The 20,359-nt window shown below is 45.1% G+C and overlaps 1 protein-coding gene and 1 pseudogene across 1 annotated transcript in view; one reads left to right on the top strand and one right to left on the bottom strand.

The window, feature by feature from the left end:
• The window catches only part of LOC142588742 (uncharacterized), a 46,173-nt gene that overhangs the window by 6,573 nt on the left and 19,241 nt on the right, over window positions 1-20,359 (bottom strand). The window contains exon 4 of the mRNA XM_075700560.1: window positions 8,775-8,861. Within this exon, the coding sequence (XP_075556675.1) occupies window positions 8,775-8,861 (87 nt within the window). The remainder of the gene's footprint in view (window positions 1-8,774; window positions 8,862-20,359) is intronic.
• On the top strand, window positions 13,890-14,653 carry LOC142588255 (uncharacterized; annotated as a pseudogene).

Here is a 20,359-nt window from a genome sequence, read left to right on the forward strand (position 1 = left end):
TCGCTTACGATGAGCTTCTGTTCCTAGGCCATGTCATCAGCAAATCTGGGGTCCGCTACAACTTACAGAAGACAGCCGCCATCGCAAAGTTCTAGCAGCCCATCGACAAGAAGGCAGTGCGCAGATTCCTTGGCATGTGTGCCTACCCCAGACACTTTGTCAAGAACTTTTCACACATCACTGAGTCATTGACACATATAACCAAATGTGATGTCGAGTTCAAGTGGCGAAACGCCGCAGACCGACGCATTTGAATAAATCAAACGACGCATGCAGTCACCATAGGTACTTGCGCCCTTCGGAGAGCACGCAGATACAGAAATCCATACTGACGCTAGTAGCCTTGGCCTCGGTGTAGTTCCAGTCCAGACGAAAAACCGGCTTGAACGGGTAATAGCTTACGCTAGCCGGCCACTGTCACATGCAGAAGGCAATATTTCTACGACAGTGAAGGAATTCCTCGCCATCCTTTGGGCTCCAGCAAAATTTCGCCCTTACCTAGAGGGCTGTAGTCAGCGACCTTCACGCGTTGTGTTCGTAAGCAAATTTAAAAGATCCTTGAGGACGGCTGGCGCTGTGGAGCCTCAGACTGCAAGAATATGACATCGCTCTAACCTACAAGTTCGAACGAAAATACTGTAATGCCGATTGCCTATTACGGCACCCATTGACCCACCACCGCTAGTGACAAGGATCATGACGCCTTCCTCGGAATAATAAGTGTGGAAGACTTTGCTGAGAAGCAACGAGCCGAACCGGAGCTGAGAAGCCTCGTCGAGTATTTGTAAGGGCACGCCGATGTTGTGCCCCGTACATTTAAGACAGGATTGCCTTCGTTCTTGCTTCAAAATAACCTACTGGTAAACAAGAACTTCTCACCAGTCTGCGCCAACTACCTTCTTGTTTTTCAATCAGCGCTGCCTCCAGTGGTACCGCACGCCCTGCATGACGAGCCGACCAGTGGGCATCTCTGATTCTCCTGGACGCTATTGAGGATACAGGAAAGTTTATACTGGCCGCGGTTGATCGCCGATGTTGCCCGGTACATCAATACAAGCGGAGACTGTCAGCGACGCAAGACACCACCGACAAGGCATGCGAGATTACTACAGCCGGTCAAGCCTCCTTGCCACCATTTCAGCAGATCAGTATGGACTTGTTGGTTCGCTTTCCGACGTCCACAACCGGAAATAAGTGGATCGTCATGGCGACGGACTACCTCACCCGCTTGACTTAGACAAAAGCTCTGCCGAAGAGTAGTGCAGCCGAAATGCAAGATTCTTCGTCGATAACATCCAGCTGCGACATGGCGCCCGTGAACTCCTTCTCATCGACAGAGGAACGGCCTTTACAGCGGAGCTCACCCATGCTACTCTACAGTACAGTCACACAAGGCGCAGGATGACAACTACCTACCACCTATAGATGAATCGTTTTACTGAGCGCCTCAATAAGACCCTCATCGACTTGCCTGCAATGTACGTACGTCGATGTCGAAGACAATATCTGCGATGCCGTCCTGCCGTACGTAACGTTCGCTTACAACGCGGCGGTGCAAGAAACAACACAGATCATGCCGTTCAAGCTGGCTTACGACAGGAACCCGACGACGACTATCGACGCCATGCTGCCGCACGTCCCCGACGAAGAGAACCTTGACGTCACCACCTATTTCCAGCGCGCCGAAGAAGCCGGACAGCTCACCCACCTACAGATCGAGAACTAGCACTGTCCCGAACGCCGACACTACATCCCCCGATGACGCTACGTCGAGTACCAACCCGGCTACCGTGTTTGGGTTTGGACCCCGACACGCCAACGAGGACTCAGTGAGAAACTATTGAGACGCTATTTCGGAACCTACAAGATCATCCGACGTATTGGTGAACTGGACTATGAGGACATGCCAGACGGCATTTCACATTCACAGCGGCGCAGCGCATGACCTGAAGTGGCCCACGTGGTGCGTCTTACGCCCTTTTACGCACGCTGACGAAATTCCTTATTTTCTTGTTTATTTGCTACGGGTGTTTCTGTTTATTACTTTCGTTTGCTTTGCAGCATCGGCTCGATGCTTTTTTAAGAAGTAAGTATCGACACGTATACTTGTTTATCTATATCGGGCGACTGCGCTTCACCGCCTAATAAATGTTATCGGAAAGCGCAGGACGCGCTTGCAGCATCGCAAGCGTGTGGAATGTTATCGATCGTTCCATCCGCAGTCTCTCACCCAACCTTGCGTAATCTGATTGCATGTATGCGCGACTCAAGTAGTGTAGAGCTTTGTGGAAACCAAGCGGGTCCCAGCAATTACTCTGGAACATTCAACGACGGATGTAGAAAAGCATACGCGCTTGACCCACTCATCAGATTTCGACGACTGCCGATCGTGTTCGCCGCTATTGATGTTCTTTAAGTATAACATGCTTTCGTGGGCACAAGTTTACCCACTAAAACGCTGGTTTCGTCATTTACCATTTTGCTTTCTTTTCCGTGACTACCACATTACAATATTTTCTAAAACACGCGTGTGAAAAAAATAATTTAGCTTGAATTAGGACCAGTAAATTAGCTCCTTACGATGAGCTGCTGAAATGCATTTTCTGGCCATTAACATGGACACAGCAACAAGATCCTTCATTTGAGTACCATGTGCGTGAGTAAGGTTTGCATTTCTAGGCGCAGAGTTGTGGAGGTATACAGCACTTAGGATCAGAATTTGCCATGTGGCGTGTAAAAGTTAATATTTACCTCTACCTGAAGAATGTATAATAAAGCTTGCTAAAGGAATATTTCTTTTTTTTTCTTTTTGTTGCCGACAGCTATGTACTAAATTTTTCCCAATGGGGCTTCATTTATTTATTATAGCGTAAGCTGGGGGGGGGGGGATGTCTAAATACAATTTTCCAAGGTCAGCGTGATTTTCACGGGTTCTTTCCGTAACCATGGCGCACAAAGGAACATTTTGCAAATAATGCGTTTTTGGGCATTTATAATGTATTTGCAGGTTTTTGTTTCGGTCAACTTTTGATTAACAGCTACAAGAAAGGCCTACACTTTTGTCACATTTAAGGGCAAATTACACGAATCAGAATCAAACAGTAGCACCTAAACTGTTGTTTCTATTAGGTAGCCATGTATTAAGTCTCTGTGACAATAAAAAAAAACTCAACTTTTAGAAGTTTACTCGCTTGCATGTGGTGTGGTGCAGTTGAAAAAAATAAAACGGCTATCAAATCTTCAATCCATATATTGTCAAGATATATTGGGGACAAGTTTTCCTGTGATAACAATTTTTTTTCATATATTTCAAAATAGAATTCAGAATGGGGGAGCGCATCATTTACGGTAGTAAGTGATGTGTGGGACGCAGTAGCCCAAACTGAGAATGAGAAAACTAACTTTACACGCCGTTGTTGCTTAGTCGCAATGGAGTTCGGCTGCTGAGCACGAGGTCGCATTTCGAAGGGCGCGAAAACACCCATGCACTTAGGTTTAGGTGCATGTTAAAGACCCCCAGGGAGTCCAAATTTCCGGAGCCCCCCAGCACAGCGTGCCTCAAAGTCTGATCGTGGTTTTGGCACGGGAAACCCCGCAATTTAATTTTGTTGATATAAGTTATTATTGGGCGAACATGTGCCCACAAACGAAAGTAACACTTGAAACGCAACGAGAGCGGCGAACACAGTCGGCGAGCGCCCCGGCTTTTATGCATCACTCTTCGAAGATCCTAGACCTTTCGCTGGGCGCCTCGTGGTTTCCAGAAAGTACTGCACAATTCGTGTCGCGTGTTCAATCTCACAAGACAAGGTTCGACGAGGACGCACACAACATTTAGAATGATCGATAACATTCGCGTAAGTTCTAAATAATACAGGCACGCCTTCCGCTCAGCAATAACTTGTAACATGTGTTAGCCGGTGAACAGTGGTCACCGGGCAAACAAAAACAAGCATACGTGCCATTACCCCGCTTTTAAAAAGCATCGGCCCGTTGCTGCAAACATACACGACAACAAAACCATGCATATTAACGAAAGAACAACTAAGAAACAAAATCCTCAAGGTGATCAGCGGGCGTAGAAATTCTTAAGACGCACTACGTGGACAACTTCACGTCGTGCTCGGAACCGCTGTGGTGGTGAAATGCCATCTCGCACAACCTCATAGTCCAGTAAGTCTGTGCGTCGGATTATCTTGTAAGGGGCGAAATAGCGTTGTATTAGTTTCTCGCTAAGTCCTCGTCGGCGTATCAGAGTCCGGAGTACTTGAGCACGGTCGCTGGGCTGACATTCTACGACGCTTCGGCGAAGATATTAGTGCCCTCTGTCGGTCTCCTGCTGGTTCTTGAAGTGCACGCGGCCAATCTGTCGCACTTTTTCAGCGTGCTGGACATAAAAGGCGACGTCTACATTGTCTTCGCCGGTGACACGTGACAGCACGGAGTCGATAGTGGTAGTTGGGTTTTTTCTGTAAACCAGCTTGAAAAGCGTCCTTTAAGCCGTTTCTTGCATTGCCGTGTTTTAAGCAAAGGTTACGTTCGGCAGGATGGCATCCCATGTCTTGTGCTCGATATCGACGCACATTGCAAGCATGTTTGCGGAAGTCTTGTTCAGCCGCTCCGTAAGAACATTCGCCTGCGCGTGATAAGCCCTTGTACTCCAGTGGCTTTCCTGGCTAAACAGCAAAATTGTTTGGTTGAGTTCGCCACTAAAGGCCGTTCCTCTGCAGGTGATGAGTATTTCTGGGGTATTTCTCGCAGCAGGATGTTCTCGACGACGAATTTTGCCACTTCGGTAGCCCAGCCTTTCGGCAGAGCTTTCCTTTCAGCGAAGTAAGTAAGGTAGTCCGTCGCAAGGACAATCAACTTATTTCCATATGTTAACGTCAGAAAAGGTCCCAACGAGTTCATCCTGATCTGCTAAAACGGTCGACAAGGAGGCGCAATCGGCTGTAGTAGTCTCGCTGTGCTCAGCGGTGCTGTCTTGTGTCACTGGCAGTCACAGCATGTCATCACTTATCAGGCGTCAATGGCGGTCACGCTCGGTCAATAATAGTTGTATCTTTTCTAGCCTACGGGAAAGTCCGAGGCGCCCGGTTTTCTGATCGTAGGGCAGGGCGCGTAGGAATTAGGGGTGGAGTGCTCTGGGCATAACGGGGAGGTAGTTTGCGTGGCCTGGAGAAAAGCGCTTCTTCACAAGGCTGTAATTTCGCAAGAAGCAACGGCATTTCGTGCCTAAACACCCTCTGGACAAAGTCTTGCCTTCCATGTACTCAAGAAGGCTTCTTAGCTCTGGGTCCGCTCGGTGCTGGTAGGCAAAGTCGTCTGCGCCTATTGTTCCTTGTAAGGCGTCGTCATCCAGTTTGCCTTGTGATGGCGCGTCAGTAGGAGAGTGTGACAGGCAGTTGGCATCAGAATGCGTCCATCCGGACTTATTTACTACGGTGATGTAGAATTCCTTGAGTCTGAGAGGTCATCGCCCAAAGCGACTGGCAGGATCCGTTAAGTTCGTCAGTGAACGACAGGCCTGGTTGTCGTTTGCCGCCTTGTAGAGCCTGCCGTAAATTTCAGGCCGAAATTTAGCGTAGCCCTGATTGTCACAACCCACACTTTCTCCGTCATAGAGTAATTCGCTTTCGTTTTGGATGCTGACCGCCTAGCGTAACACTATTACGCATTTAAGTCTATCCTTCCTTTGAACTAGCACTGCACCGAGCCCTACGCTACTTGCGTCGGTGTGAATTTCCCTTTCAGCGTCTTCGTCAAGTTTAAAACACGGGTGGTCACTACAGCCGTAGTTTCAACTCCTCAAATGCGTTTTCCTAGCATGTTTCCCATTTAAAGTCGACAGCTGATTTCGTGAGATGATTTAATGACATCGCAATAATTGAAAAGTCCCTTTCTTACACAGCGCTTGTAAAAACACATAGACAAACGAATTCGTGCACTCCCTTCTTATCAACGGGTCGGGGAAATTTAACGATGAAGGCTCTCTTATATGGATCGGGAAGGAGTCGCTGATGACGTGGCCTAGGAACAGAAGTTCTTCGTAAGCTAAACGGCTTCAGGATCATTCCAGATGACTTGATCACCTTAAGAACGTCTGAAACCACATTAGTTGATTGCTGGCATTCGTGGCAAAGATAATGTCATCCAAGTAGACAACACAAGTCTGCCACTTCACTCCTGACAAGACTGGGTCCATCACGCGTTAGAGCTTTGGAGGGGCAGAGCAAAGTCGAGTTGGCATGACCTTGGCATGACCTTTAACTCAAAGATGCGTTCTAGCGTGATAAACGCGGTCTTCTCTCGATCCCCTTCGTCGACTTCAATTTGCCAGCAACCTGTCTTGAGATCTCGCTACGAAAAGTACTTAGCGCTGCAGAATCTGTCTAACGCGCCATCTACCCGAGAGAGGGGCATATGTCCTACTTCGTTCGTTTGTTCAGGTGGCGATAATCGACGCAGAAGCGCAGGGTTCCACTCTTTTTCTTCACTAAGACGACAGGAGGCGCCCGCGGGCTTTTTGAGAGCTTGATGAACTTCCGTAGCATTTCTTTGAATTGTTGCCCTATAGTTTCTTGTTCTCACATGAAAACTTGGTAACGGCTCGGACAGAGTGGTCGAGCGTATTCTTCCGTTATTAGGTCATGCTTGCAAGTGGTGTCTGTCGAAATCTTCTAAACATGCAGTGAATAGCATTGGATAGATTGTGTGTTTTTGCCTTACCTTTCATACGATACCTCGAATTACGTTGTTTTTTTATTACGCGCCATCCCCAAAATACAGAACCTCTTAAAACATCTTAGAACGGCTACAAACGGCTATAGCCGTCTCGGTCTAAGATAAAAATTGAAAACAAATTTTCTTCTAAGCATAACTTAAGCGACTGAATTCTACTAGTACATATTGTACCTGAGGTAACAACCCAATACTGATGCCACCAGAGTTTATTTTAGTAAACGCATTCAGTGCATCTGACTAAGGCACTTTTTTAAAAGCCTTTTTTACAAATGGTCTTCACATTCCGAGTGGCATATAAAAAGTAATATGACCCTCGGCGTTCACGAACACATCAGAAGCAATAAAATAAGCTGGCTTCAATGCTCAATAATTTTACACCGGAACCTACACAATCAAGCCTGTGGTATTGTTTTCAACACCCGAGCGCAGAGACGACGCCTGGAACCATTAATCCATGGTAACGCAGTGGGGGCTAACAGCAGGAGCGATAAGCTGGTGCCACAATTATAGCAGTGTGGTGTATAGCACTGTGATTGCAGCAGTGTCACAGTGCTAGCCACCGCGCTGCGATCTCTTCGGCAGTAGTCATGTAGGGAGGCTCTAAATTTGCCAGGCATCCCATTCTGAGCTGGATTCACTTGGAGGCCGGAAGTTTGAGACAAAAAATTGAGGTTCTTTATTCTATGAAAACGAGCACTGGTGCATGCAATTTCTCAGTCATCGGTTTGTACGTAATGTTAGTTGTGTGCCGTTCTAAGCCCTTCTGTATTTGATATAAGTTGGTGTCACTTAGGTGGGCTGTCGCTGTTTGCCATGTGTTTTGCATCAGTGCTTCGTGACATTGTTGTGTGTGTGTTGTTGACGACAATTTACTACCACAATGACTGGATCTGCATTCGTTACCTTCGGTGTGTCCGATGCGTTTCTTTACGTCGCACGTTTGGAGAGAGCATATTCCGGTGAGTAAAATACTTTGCACTCAGTATTTACTCAGCAATGTCTGAGGTTTGTTGCTTGCGTATTTGACAGTGGCAATGTATGTTGAGTGAAAGCACATAACAGCCTTCCAATTTTCATTGCGGGGCTACCAATTTCGATATATGCCGTTTGGTATTAAGAAAGCGCGAGCTCTTTTTACAAGGCATATAACAATATAGTGGACGGCATTCTCAACATGTACCATAACTTCGACGGCTACTGAATTGCCGACCACGAAACATGGGAACAACAACTTCACACCCATCGGCATTTCTTTCCGTAATTAAAGAACGCCTAATTAACCAACAATCCCTCCAAAAGTGAAGTTGGCTTTACCTCCGTGATATTTTAAACGAATATTGTAGGCAACGGCACCCTACGACCACAGACTGAGATATTCGAGAAAATTGAAGAGGCTAAGAATCCAACTGCTTAAAAGAAAGCCAGTTCATTTTTAGGCCTTACCGGATACTACCGAGACTTCCTGCCAAATTGTTAAAAGTATGAGCGCCCCTCGCAGAACAGGCACACAAGCAAGCGTCCAATCAACTGATCTGGGAACCACGTCTCCAAGAAGCCTTCATCGAACTACAGCGCTTACTTTCTGAGAAGCCCCTTCTACGGTCTCCTGATTTAGGACAACCGACTTTTGTACGTACAGATGCGTCAATGAGAAGCATCAGAGCTCTGTTTCTGTAACGCTGCAGACACAAAAGCCAAAGAAGAAATCTCACACCTAATAAAGCAGACATAGTTGGTTAAAAAATAATAGCAATATTGTGAACACTCGCGCATTCAAATTAGAGCACACATTTTACAAAATTAAGGAAGTGAAATTCTTATCCTCCCGTAAATTTTTCGTCGCAGGAAATAGAAAGGAAAAAGTCAGGCAGACTCAATTTGTTCTAAGCTAGAATATACCTATAGGAAAATAGGTGGGCAACTTCACGTTGGAGATTCAAGTTCTTTCATGTTATAGCTGCTTAAAAGTATTAGTTACCATTTGACATTAAATTTGTGAAAACTCGGAGACGAGTACGAGAACTACTTACATGTGTCCACATATCTTTCAACCATATTTACAGCACACACACCTTTTTTTACATACATCATCTGCTTCCGAGTGTAGCCAGTTCTGTCTGTGGAAACAATGAAACGGAGATGATTTGTATTCCTGATGAAAAGCACACTGTGACTCATGGAGTAAAACGTAAAATACTTATGGAATGAAGGAGAAATGCTTTCTTAGTCAGACAGAATGTCAATGAAAGCAAATATTTAAAATAAGCATTCCTCTGCAAAGCAACTAAGTGTTTCACACGCACTTACATAATGGAGATATATTTACACTTCTTGAAGCCGAAAATTGAAACCGGTAGACCCAGCAAATCTTCGCCAAATTTAATTCATGAAAGCGGTTGTAAGGCAATTGAACCAACGTCTAACGTTGATCAAAGGCAATGTCTTAATCAAAAAGTAATATTTAGGTACGGGGCAGAGTCACTCCGCATGACACCCTGTCGCACTTCCGCCCACACAATGAGGCGGCACCATTTCCGGGATCTGCAATCGGATACCCCCACCCATTATGGAGAAGTGGGGGTAACTCGCAAAGAAAAACATTGTGTTTAAACATAACAACCTACACGTCACACTGTACAAGAGGATAAAAATTCTAATACGTCATATTTTATACTGCTAAAGAATGATGCATAACAGATTTTGCTAACGTAGGGGCACCTGCGGGTACTCTCTTTTGAGATGAAATACTTCTCTAGGGCTGGATGATCTTGAATCGTTGGTGCTTCACCCAATGGCATGGTACTCAAATTGTTTATTCGCTTTGTTGTACTCTACAATTGTAATAGTCCCACAATAATACTTTGGGCCTAAATATATTCTCATGAAGCGACCATTCAAATATGTGTGAAGTTACACAATTAGAGGAATAAAATTTCTTCCTCCAGGTGCTTGCAGAGTATTCTACAATGGATAGATTGACCATGCTGTGTGTCTGACGTAAGGATGTGTGTAGCGGCACCAACAAGAAGACGGTAACAACGACCATGTGAGGCCAATGACTTAATATGTACTCCTCGCGTTCGACTAGAACACGAGAGTCACCCTGGAGTTCGTGCAATGTAACGCAGCGTCTCAAAGCGCGAGCTGTCACGAGGAAAGAACACGGGAAAATGGCTGGATACGCGTGCGCGAACCCCCTCATAGAGGTAGTCAGCTGAAGCATGACATGTGTATGCGTAATGTCATTGACTACTGGTTAGAGCAATAGCAAATAACTAAGTATTTTATTTGCAGTAAGCAATATACAAGGCTGACTGCAAAGGCAGGGGCTAAAGGCAATCAAGCCTGACAAATGTCAGTGTCCCTCCGCAGTTCTTGGCAGCTCACACGCTTCGAGTTCAACAGAGTCAAAAAAGGATTGCAGTACAGTTTCAGGAAAATGGACAACTAGCAACTTGGAAAAGTACACATAACAAACCACATAAACAAGAGAAAAAAATTACATAACATCTTTAATATCGTACAGAAGAGGTGATGAACGCCAAAATATACAGCTACACAAAATAAATTCCAAAAAACTGCAAACGCAGAATGCATGAGGATGCAATAAAATTACATTATACATGGAAACGCTCAGAATACTAATTCGTAAAGGATTTAAACATTGGTCGAGGCATGAAAATCCACAAGTGAATGTTGATACTGTATACATGTGGTAATTAATAAGATCATTGATTGTTTTTTTTTAAATGCAGCTCTACTAGCTTTAATGTTCAATCTATCTGCATGGATATTCAAAACATGATGTATCTGGTACGGAGCACTTTGTTTTCCATAATTAATTCTTACTTTAGCTGCTCGTATCCTTTGTTATCGTAAACAGTAAATTGGTTTTTCGATGCGGCTTTGCTCATATAATTTATTTTGTTGTAATACTTGGAGCAATTTCAAATAGTAGAAGTGATCAAACCTGAGCATGGAATGCTTATGAACAGTGGAGCAGTTGGCAGGTGTTGTAATTTTCCCCTGTACTTTTCTAAACAGCCCAATATATTTTTCTGCATAGTAATAAGTTTACGATAATTTCATTACGATGCTGTTACCCAAACTAATATCCGATAAGTTACCCTACAATGAAACAGTGCATAGTACCATATTTAGTTTTAACCTTAATCGGATTAAGTGTACTCTTCTGTGAAAACAAACAACTATTCGGGCTAACGCGGTAATTGGGTGATTTACATGTGAGTTCCAGTTTAATTCTTCGTGAAACCACATACCAAAATATTTTTGTTCCCTAACTTGTGTAATACAATTTCCTTCAAATGTGACACCTATTTTACTTATAGGCTTATTTATTGAACAAAACTCATATAGGTTCTTCTGATGGCATTTACCCGTAACTTGTTTTGCCTTAACCACTCTGAATTTGCCTTAAATAGTTATTTACACTGCCTTCAAGTGATATTAAGTTGTCTGATGGAAAGAAAACGTTTGTATCATCAGCGTACATAATAGGTTCAGGGCAATCAGGAACTTATACAATATCATTTATATAAGCAATGAACAATGATGGCCCCAATATGGACCCTTGGGGGACTCCTTGGTTTAACATTATCTTTGTAGACATTGTGCTATTAATTTACTCAAATTGATAGCGATCTTCGAAGTAACTTTTCAAGAGTTGAAGTGCGACTCCATGCACTTCATACCTGGACAATTTATGAATCAATAGTTGAAATTGTATGGAGTCAAAGGCTTGCTTTATCGAATACAGAAGCTCGTTTCGTTGTAGGTCGCGCATTTTTTTACTTGAGAGGTCCAAAGTCCGGCAAGGCAAGTAATACATACCTAAGTACCGGCCTATCTACCTACGGATATGTTCCCGGAGTAAGGTAAAGAATGCCTGGCATAAATCAGAGAACAAAGGCAGGTGTGAAAACCAGAATAGCAGTCGGGTTGTCTACATGGCACAAGCGCCAGCGGTATAAAGTATTAGAAATGAAGATACCAAAGCAACCTGCCCGCGGAGGGTGAAGAAGGCAACTTGCGACAGAATTGTTTAATTAGGTCCCCTGGTTTTCAACAGAGATTTTGGTGTTAGAGTGCTTCAGGCTGACTTCAGCTGGGACCAGGATCCTACATTGATACCTTTCGTGGGGAAACACTGTCGGAATTGTCGTGCGTGGAGACTAGCCATTTGTATTTGCGCTGAAGTGAGGATAATCAAAGAGAAGGGACGATGTCATCTCTCTGCACTGAGAACTTCGCTTGCAGGACTCATTGCCATTCCCATGAGGAAAGCGTAGGCGTTTGTAGGTGCTTACCCAAACCATCGCCCACCAATCCGAAATACATGATGTCGTCGTAAGTAATGCGGAAGCTAAATCTTCAGAGGGAATCCCGTGTACAAATGCACTGCCGCTGCATCCGCTATTGGCATCGCATTCCTGTGGCCGATCGACAACACCTGCTTGGTCACCTTGTTTGACACTGCAGTGGCTTGATCAAAATTCGATACAAATTCGTACTGTTTACGAACTGCCTGATGCTATACCTGCCTTATATCAACACGTGTGTCGTTACATCCACGATCATCATCATCATCATCTATCTTATGTCTACTTCAGGATGAAGGCCTCTCCCTGCGTTCTCTACTTACCCCTTTCCTGCGCCAACCGATTACAGCTTGCACTTGCAAATTTCCTAATTTCATCACCCAATCTAGCTATTTGCCCTCCTCGACTGCGCTTTCCTTCTTTTGGCACCCAATCTGCAACTATAATTGTCCTCCTGTCACCTATCCTACGCACAACATGTCCTTCCCAGCTCCATTTCTTTCACTTAATCTCAAAAAGAATATCGGCTATTGCTGTTTGCTCTACAATCCCCACGACTCTCTTCCTGTCTCTTGACGTTATGCCTAACATTCTTCGTTCAATCGCTTTTTGGGGATTTCTTAACTTGTTCTCCAGCTTCTTTGTCATCCTCAAAATTTCTGCCCCATATTTTAGTACCAGTAGAATGCACCCTTCTTTTAAATGGCAGTGGTAAGCTTCTATTCAGGCTCTGGCGATGTCTGCAGTACGCACAACAGCCGATTATTATTCTTCTGTATTTCCCTCTCATGATGAGGGTCCCCTGTGAATAATTGACCTAGGTAAATGTACGCCTTCACAGACTCTAGAGACGGACTGGGTATCCTGAACTTTTGTTGCCTTGCGACGGTACTGAGCACTTATCTTTGTCTTCTGCATATTAATTTTCAACCCCACTATTACACTTTCTCTGTTAAGGTTCTCAATCATTTGTTGCAGTTTGTCCCCAAAGTTGAACAGGACAACGTAACCTGCAAACCGAAGGTTGCTGAGATATTCGCCGCGGATTTTTACTACTAAGCCTTCAACAGTTTAATTGCTTCAATACTTCTTCCAAGTATGCAGTGAAAGCATTGACGAGATTGTGTCTACTTGCATGACAGCTTTCTTTATAGGTATCTTTCTAGATTTTTTGTGTAGAATCAAGGTAGCTGTGGAATCTTTCTTGATAGTTTCCAAGATATTCACGTATGCCTCCTGTACTCCTCTATTACATAACGTCTCTATGACTGCTGGTATCCCTTCTGTATCAAATGCCTCTTCAGAATCTATGAAAGTCTTTTAGAGAGGTTGACTGAACTCTGCAGATTTTTCTGTTACCTGGTTGACGACATGGATGTGATCCATTGTAGTGTTTCGTTACTGAAGCCAGCCTTTTGTGGTGATAGCGCCTACGCCGCGTGTAATATGTCCACGTTATCTGGCACTGTGGCCATCATGTCAGAAAAGTTGCTTGTAAGTGACGGCGCTTGTCAGAGAAGTCTTTTCTATATAGGTAAGCTGCTGGCATAAAATAAAGGTTGTCGTTATCACAGCCGTCATCGGTCTCACCGCTCAGTTCTTTCCTGCGACTCTTCCGGATGCGCTCAGCATACGGCAAGAGCCGTAACACCGCATCGTGTTAGAAGTAGCCGTACTCTGATATTTTAGGGGCGTTGCACTATGATCGTCAAGCGTTGGCATGTCAGAAGACAGCGGAATCAAGCCTTTTAACGGTAGGTTCGCAGTTCAAACTCCGCGAAGGTTTGACGGCCACGGGACGTCCGAATGGCCTTCGTTGAGCCACCACTGACGATTACCACTTTATCTCTGGCAGAAATGAGCCGACTGAAGAAGCGCAAGTCCGTACTCTATACGATGGGCCAGCAAGCAAGAGAAATCTCCTCGACTTTTGAATTATCTCAAGAGGAACAGAAGCAGTACCAAGTCCTCAAGAAGTTTGACGATCACTTCGTGACCACCCAGACCCTTGTTTATGAGAGTGCATACTGTCACCGAAACTTTCAACCTGGAGAGTATGTCGAGCAATTCATTACTGCGTTGCCCACGCTGGCGGGCCGGTGCGACTACAAGGAAAAAGAACGCATGATTCTTGACAGGTTCATTGCCGACCTCAGGGATGCTAAGCTCTCTGAGTCACTTCAAATGGATGCCAATTTGACACTCACTAGCACTTTGGCAAACGCCTGATTTAAAGAGGCCGTCCAACGACAACAGCAACAACTGCGAGGAACCAGCGACGCGCCCTTCGCAGCGGCAACCAGCAACTATGACGCAGTCAGCAAGCTAGCGCAGTCCAGGAAGAATTCTTAAGGACAGCATTCGGGCAGCACGTCAAAGAACTGTACACCTTGCATACAAGGTCGGTGTACCAGAGCACAGTCCTACCGACCAGGCACCCCCTACCTTGCCCCGACTGTGGTCAAGGAGTGCACCCCCAGGGCCTTGTGGCCAGCAAAAACGGGGAAATGCAACCACTATGGTTGTTCCGGAATTTTCGCAGTCGTACGTCGGGAAAAAGCTGCAGATGATCGAAAGAAGGTACAACTTTTGTTTCTGCATATGGAAAAAGGCGCGTATTTTGTATGCGTGGTGAACGGCGACCACCCTCTCGGTATGCACAGGTCGTCAATAACGGCACTCTGGTGTATGCTAAAATAGATTCGGGTGCGGAAGTTTCTATTGTATCTTCAACATTGCCTGTGTTGCCTATCAGGTTGGCAAAGTGTGACATACCGCTAACAGGCCCTACGAGTGAGCAACTAAATGTTCAGGGAATATTTCATGCCGCTAACCGGTGGAAACAAAACACTGTCCAGCAAAGCGTGTACGTGGTCTTACCATTACGCGTCGTACTTTCGGTCTCCCAGTGCTTGATGCCCTGGAGGTTATTAAGTTCGCAGACTCGATCAGTTGCGTGTCAGCTATCGGAGCTTCCAACCTATAGCTTTTCGGTGGTCTGGGAGCTATAAAAGCGTAATACAAAATTACACTAAAGGCGAACTCTATACCCTTTTCAAGACACCTTGCGCGTCGCATTGCCTTACCCTTGCATCACCGAGTAAAACATGACCTTGAGCGTATGGAGCGATATGGTGCAATCCGCAAAGAAGAGGGTCGTACACTATTAGGGGGACCACGGCTCAGCGTGGCACCGCTACGCAGAGCGCCTGTGCGTTCGGCGCGGCCGCGCAACGATGCGAAGCAGCGCAGGTGCACAGGATCTTCGGCGAGGTGCTTCGCGTCGTCTGCTACAGCGCTAGAGCCCGCCGCTCTAGCTCTACTGAGAGTAGATTTCACCGAGCGCAGGCGACAGAGGTGGCTTCGCGTGAAAGCGCGCTTCACTCGCTGTAGCATTTTCCGGCTGATTGTGTCTATAGCTTGCGAACAGCCTGCTCAGGCAATTTGCATGAACAGAAACAAGCTTGTCAGCGCCTAAATAACTTCGTTTTCATTTTTCTGGTAATTGATGAGGGTAAAAGAACAAAGTTATTTTTTACGTGCTGTTTTCGCCAAAGGTATTTTTGCAACGCTGAGCCGAGTTCGCCTTAAGGGTGGAGGACCCTGTACATGAAGCGAGAGAATGGTGCGCGGGAATTGTACCAGTATTTAAACCGTCTGGAGTGGTTCGCATTTGCGCTGACTTGACGCTATTAAATAGAGGTGTGCTTCGCGAGCAATATGTCATGCCCACTATTGAAGATAGCCTCGGAGATTTATGGGGGCATCTGCGTTTCTGAAGTTCATCACGAACTCAGGCTTCATCAAATTAAGTTGTCTTCCGAAAGCTACTTATCCATATTCATAACGCCAGTTGGGCGATACTGTTTTCGGAGACTACCGTTTCGGATAGCGTAAGTGCCCAGGCTTTTTTTTTTCAGAAGAAATCTCGCAGATACTTGAGAGCATCCCAGGCGTGATGAAAATTACGCGTGATGTGCTAATTTTTGGCTGCGACAAGAGCGAATTGCAGTGTGCAGCGAAGTGTGCGCTGCCAACCTCAGCGCACACTTGCCGCAAAAGCAGTCAGCAGCCTAGGAACGCCGCGCACCTACCGGAGAGGCCTATAATATTTTCGTTCAACTTCCGACACGATTGAGAGGCTTTCTCTTCGATCCGGCTCGCGTAATGTACATGCATAGCGCAACACCACGATTCGATGCCACAATCGATAAACTTTCACGCGACATTGATCGAAAGTACCGCGTTGGTAGCCATGCTTTTGTTAATTTTAAGAGTTTCAAATGGTTTTCAATGTGTATAAAAAAAAAAGAAATCAGCCGAGAGTACTAAAATCTACCACGCGATCTGGCATTTTCACCACATGTCGGGCCGCTGCATGGGCTTCACTCGCGTTGCTGCATGCTCTCTCATCATATATTTCCTTCCCCCATTTTTGCGCTACTTCTTGTCTGCACTCGCAACACTCCTAAAACGGCTCCACCCTATGGGGTCTATATTTGTCCCAGAACAATTATCGTCGTCTGCCTTGCTTGCATTTCATTTCTTAAAACCTCGGCGCTCGCAACGTTCCTGTCGAAGATGCAGTGTCACGCTGATAACGCGCAACTCCTTCATGACATGCAAGTGCCGGGTTCGCAGCGTTAAAGAAAGGAAATGCGGGCAACACAGACGGCGGTTATTGTGGGGGGACAAGATAAGCCACAAAGGGTGCAAGCTTTTTTTAATATAGAATGCAGAGGATAGAGAGATCGAAGCCAATGGTTCGGTATTTCATATTGCTTTCGGTAGTACCATATTGGGCCGTTCGCAGTTCTAGAGTACTGCTGGCACTAGCACGCAAGACTATTTTGTTCAGAGAAAAACATTTTGTTGAGCTACTAATATAATTGGGCCCTCAATTCCCGAACTGGAATGTTTCCTTTATAAATCCGATTTAACCTGTTATTTCAGATATCCTATTTTAACATAGCGCGGACTGAACGCAAAGGGATCCAAGAGCCACATCGCGAGGCTTCGTTTAGCGAGGCACAATCTAAATATGACTTCGCCGCACAAGCGCACCGCACACGAAACGTTCCGCAGAGTCGAATGATGCAGAGGCCATTTAGCGAAATGAATTTTTAAAATGCAAATTCGTGCAATTATTACGTAAAATGTTGAGAAGGCTGCAGCCGACAATTCTGCGGCACTACACATCTGGAACTTGAACCTGGCAACGTTTAACGCTAGAACCTTATCTGGTGGGGCGAGTCTAGCATTGCTATTGGAGGAATTAGCGGGCAGTAAATGGGATATAATAGGGCACAGTGAGGTTAGGGGCACAAAAGAAGCACATACAGTGCGATAAAGCGGGTACGTCCTGTTCTACGTGGGCTTAGCGGAGACATGACAACTAGGAGTCGGATTCCTCATTAATAAGGATATAGCCAATAAGATACAGGAAATCTATAGCATTAACAAGAGGGTAGCCGATCCAGTTGTAAAACCTAATCAGAGGTACAAATTGAAGGTCGTACATGTCTACGCCCCTATATCCAGTCATGATGACAATGAAGAGAAAAGCTTCTATGGATACGTGGAATGCACCATGGATAAAGTCAAAACAAAATACAGAGTACAAATGGGCACATTCATTGCCAGAGTATGCAAGAAGCAGGCTGTAGGCAAGTATTTGAGGGATATGGCATAGGTTCTCGGAACAGCAGGGGAGAGTTATAACTAGAGTTTGCAGAACGGAATAACATGCGGATAATGAATACCTTCTTGCACAAGAGCGATAGCCGAAAGAAGACGGGGAGAAGCCCAAATGGCGAGACTAGTAATGAAATAGGCTTCATACTCTTCGCTAGCCCTGGCATCATAGAAGATGCGTACGTCCACGGCAAGGTGGGCTACAGTAACAACAGGATGGTAAGAACTCGAATTAGCCTAGCATTCAGGAGGGAACGAAGAATCTGGTACATCAGAAGCTGATCAATGAGTTAGCGGTAAGAAGTAAAACGGAGGAATTAGAGATGAAGCTACAGAACAGGTATTCGACTTTCAGTCAGGAAGAAGACATTAGTGTTGAATCAATGAATGACAATCTTATGGGCATCATTAAGGAGTGAGCAATAGAAGTCAGTGGTAACGTCGTTAGACAGGATACCAGTAAACTATCGCAGGAGGCCAAAGATCTGATTAAGAAGCGCCAATGCATGAAAGCCTCTAACAACTAAAGCTAGAATAGAACTGGCAGAAATTTTGAAGTTAATCAGCATGCGTAAGCCAGCTGACATAAGGAAGTATATTATGGATAGAATTGAACATGCTTTCAGGAACGGAGGAAGCCTAAAAGCAGAGAAGAAGAAACTACGAATAGGCAAGAATCAGATGTATTGGTTTAGAGACAACGCCGGCAATATCATTACCAATATGGATGAGATAGGTCAAGTGGCTGAGGAGTTCTATAGAGATTTATACAGTACCAGTGGCAACCACGACGATAATAGAAGAGAGAATAGTCTAGAGGAATTTGAAATCCCGCACGTAACGCCGGAAGAAATAAAGAAAGCCTTGGGAGCTATGCAAAGGGGAAGGTAGCTGGGGAGGATCAGGTAACAGCAGATTTGTTGAAGGATGGTGGGCAGACTGTTCTGGAAAACTGGCCACCCTGTATACGCAATGCCTCATGACTGCGAGCGTAGCGGAATCTTGGAAGAACGCCAGCATAATCTTAATCCGTAAGAAAGGGGACCACAAGGACCTGAAAACTTATAGACCGATCAGCTTGCTGTCCGTTGCCTACAAAGTATTTACCAACGTAATTGCCATAGAATCACGGACACCTTCGACTTCTGTCAACTTAAGAACCAGGCAGGATATCGTAAAGGCTACACAACGATATACCATAACCACACTATCAACCATATGATAGAGTAATGTGTGCAATATAACGAACCCTTATATAGAGTTTTGATTGATTACGAGAAAGCGTTTGCTTCAGTCGAAACTTCAGCAGCCATGCAGGAATAACGGTATGAGGGTGTAAGCGAGCCGTATGGGAAACTACTGAAAGATGGTAAGGGTTGGAACAGCGCAACAAAGACAAGGACAACAGAAGGAATAAAACGACGACACAGCGCTGTGTCGTCGTTTTATTCCTTCTGTTGTCCTTGTCTTGGTTGCGCTGTTACAACCTTTACCATGAGCCCAAACCGATTAGCCCAACTTGCCGTTCTGATGCACTACTGAAAGCTGTCTATTGCGGCTCCGCAGCTACCACAGCCACCGCCCCTGCTACGCTTCCCTTCCCTTGGAATCCAGTCCGTAACCCTTAAAGATGATCGGGTATATTCCCTCCTCATTACATGTCCGGCCCATGCCCATTTCTTTTTTCTTGATTTCAACTAAGGTGTCATTAGCTCGCGTTTGTTCCCTCATGAAATCTTCTCTTTTCTTATTCCTTAACGTTACACTTATAATTCTTCTTTTCATAGCTCGTTGCATGGTCCTCAATTTAAGTAGAACGCTTTTCGTAAGCATCCAGGTTTCTGCCCCATACGGGAGTACTGGAAAGACAGAGCTGTTATACACTTTTCTCTTGAGGGATAATGACAACCTGCTGTTCATGATCTGACAATTCCTGTCAAATGCACCCCAGCCCATTTTTATTCTTCTGATTATTTCAGCCTCATGATTCGGATCCGCGATCACTACCTGCCCTAAGTAAATGTATTCCCTTGCCACTTCCAGTGCCTCGGTACCTATCGCAAACTGCTGTTCTCTTCCGAGGCTGTTAAACATTACTTCAGTTTTCTGCAGATTAATTTTTAGACGCACACATCTGCTTTGCCTTTCCAGGTCAGAGAGCATGCATTGCAACGGTCCCCTGAGTTACTAAGCAAGGCAATATCATCAGTGAATGGCAAGTTACTATTGTATTCTTCATTACTCCTATTCTCAAGTCTCCCCAATCCAGGTCTCTGAATATCTCCTGTAAACACGCTGTGAATAGTATCGGAGAGATCGTATGTTCCTGCATGACGACTTTTTTATTTAGACTTTGTTGCTTTTTTTATGGAGGACTACGGTGGCTGGGAGCCACTATAGATATCTTTCAGTATCTTTACATACGGCTCGTCTAGAAACTGATACTGTGATGCCTGCATGACTGCTCTGGTTTCGACTGAATCAAACGCTTTCTCGTAATCAATCAAAGCTAGATATAAGGGTTGGTTATATTCCGCACAGTTCTCTATCATCTGATTGATAGTGTAGATATGTTATATCGT

This window comes from Dermacentor variabilis, chromosome 7, assembly GCF_050947875.1.
Source record: "Dermacentor variabilis isolate Ectoservices chromosome 7, ASM5094787v1, whole genome shotgun sequence".
In the NCBI taxonomy this organism is placed as follows: Eukaryota; Metazoa; Arthropoda; class Arachnida; order Ixodida; family Ixodidae; genus Dermacentor; species Dermacentor variabilis.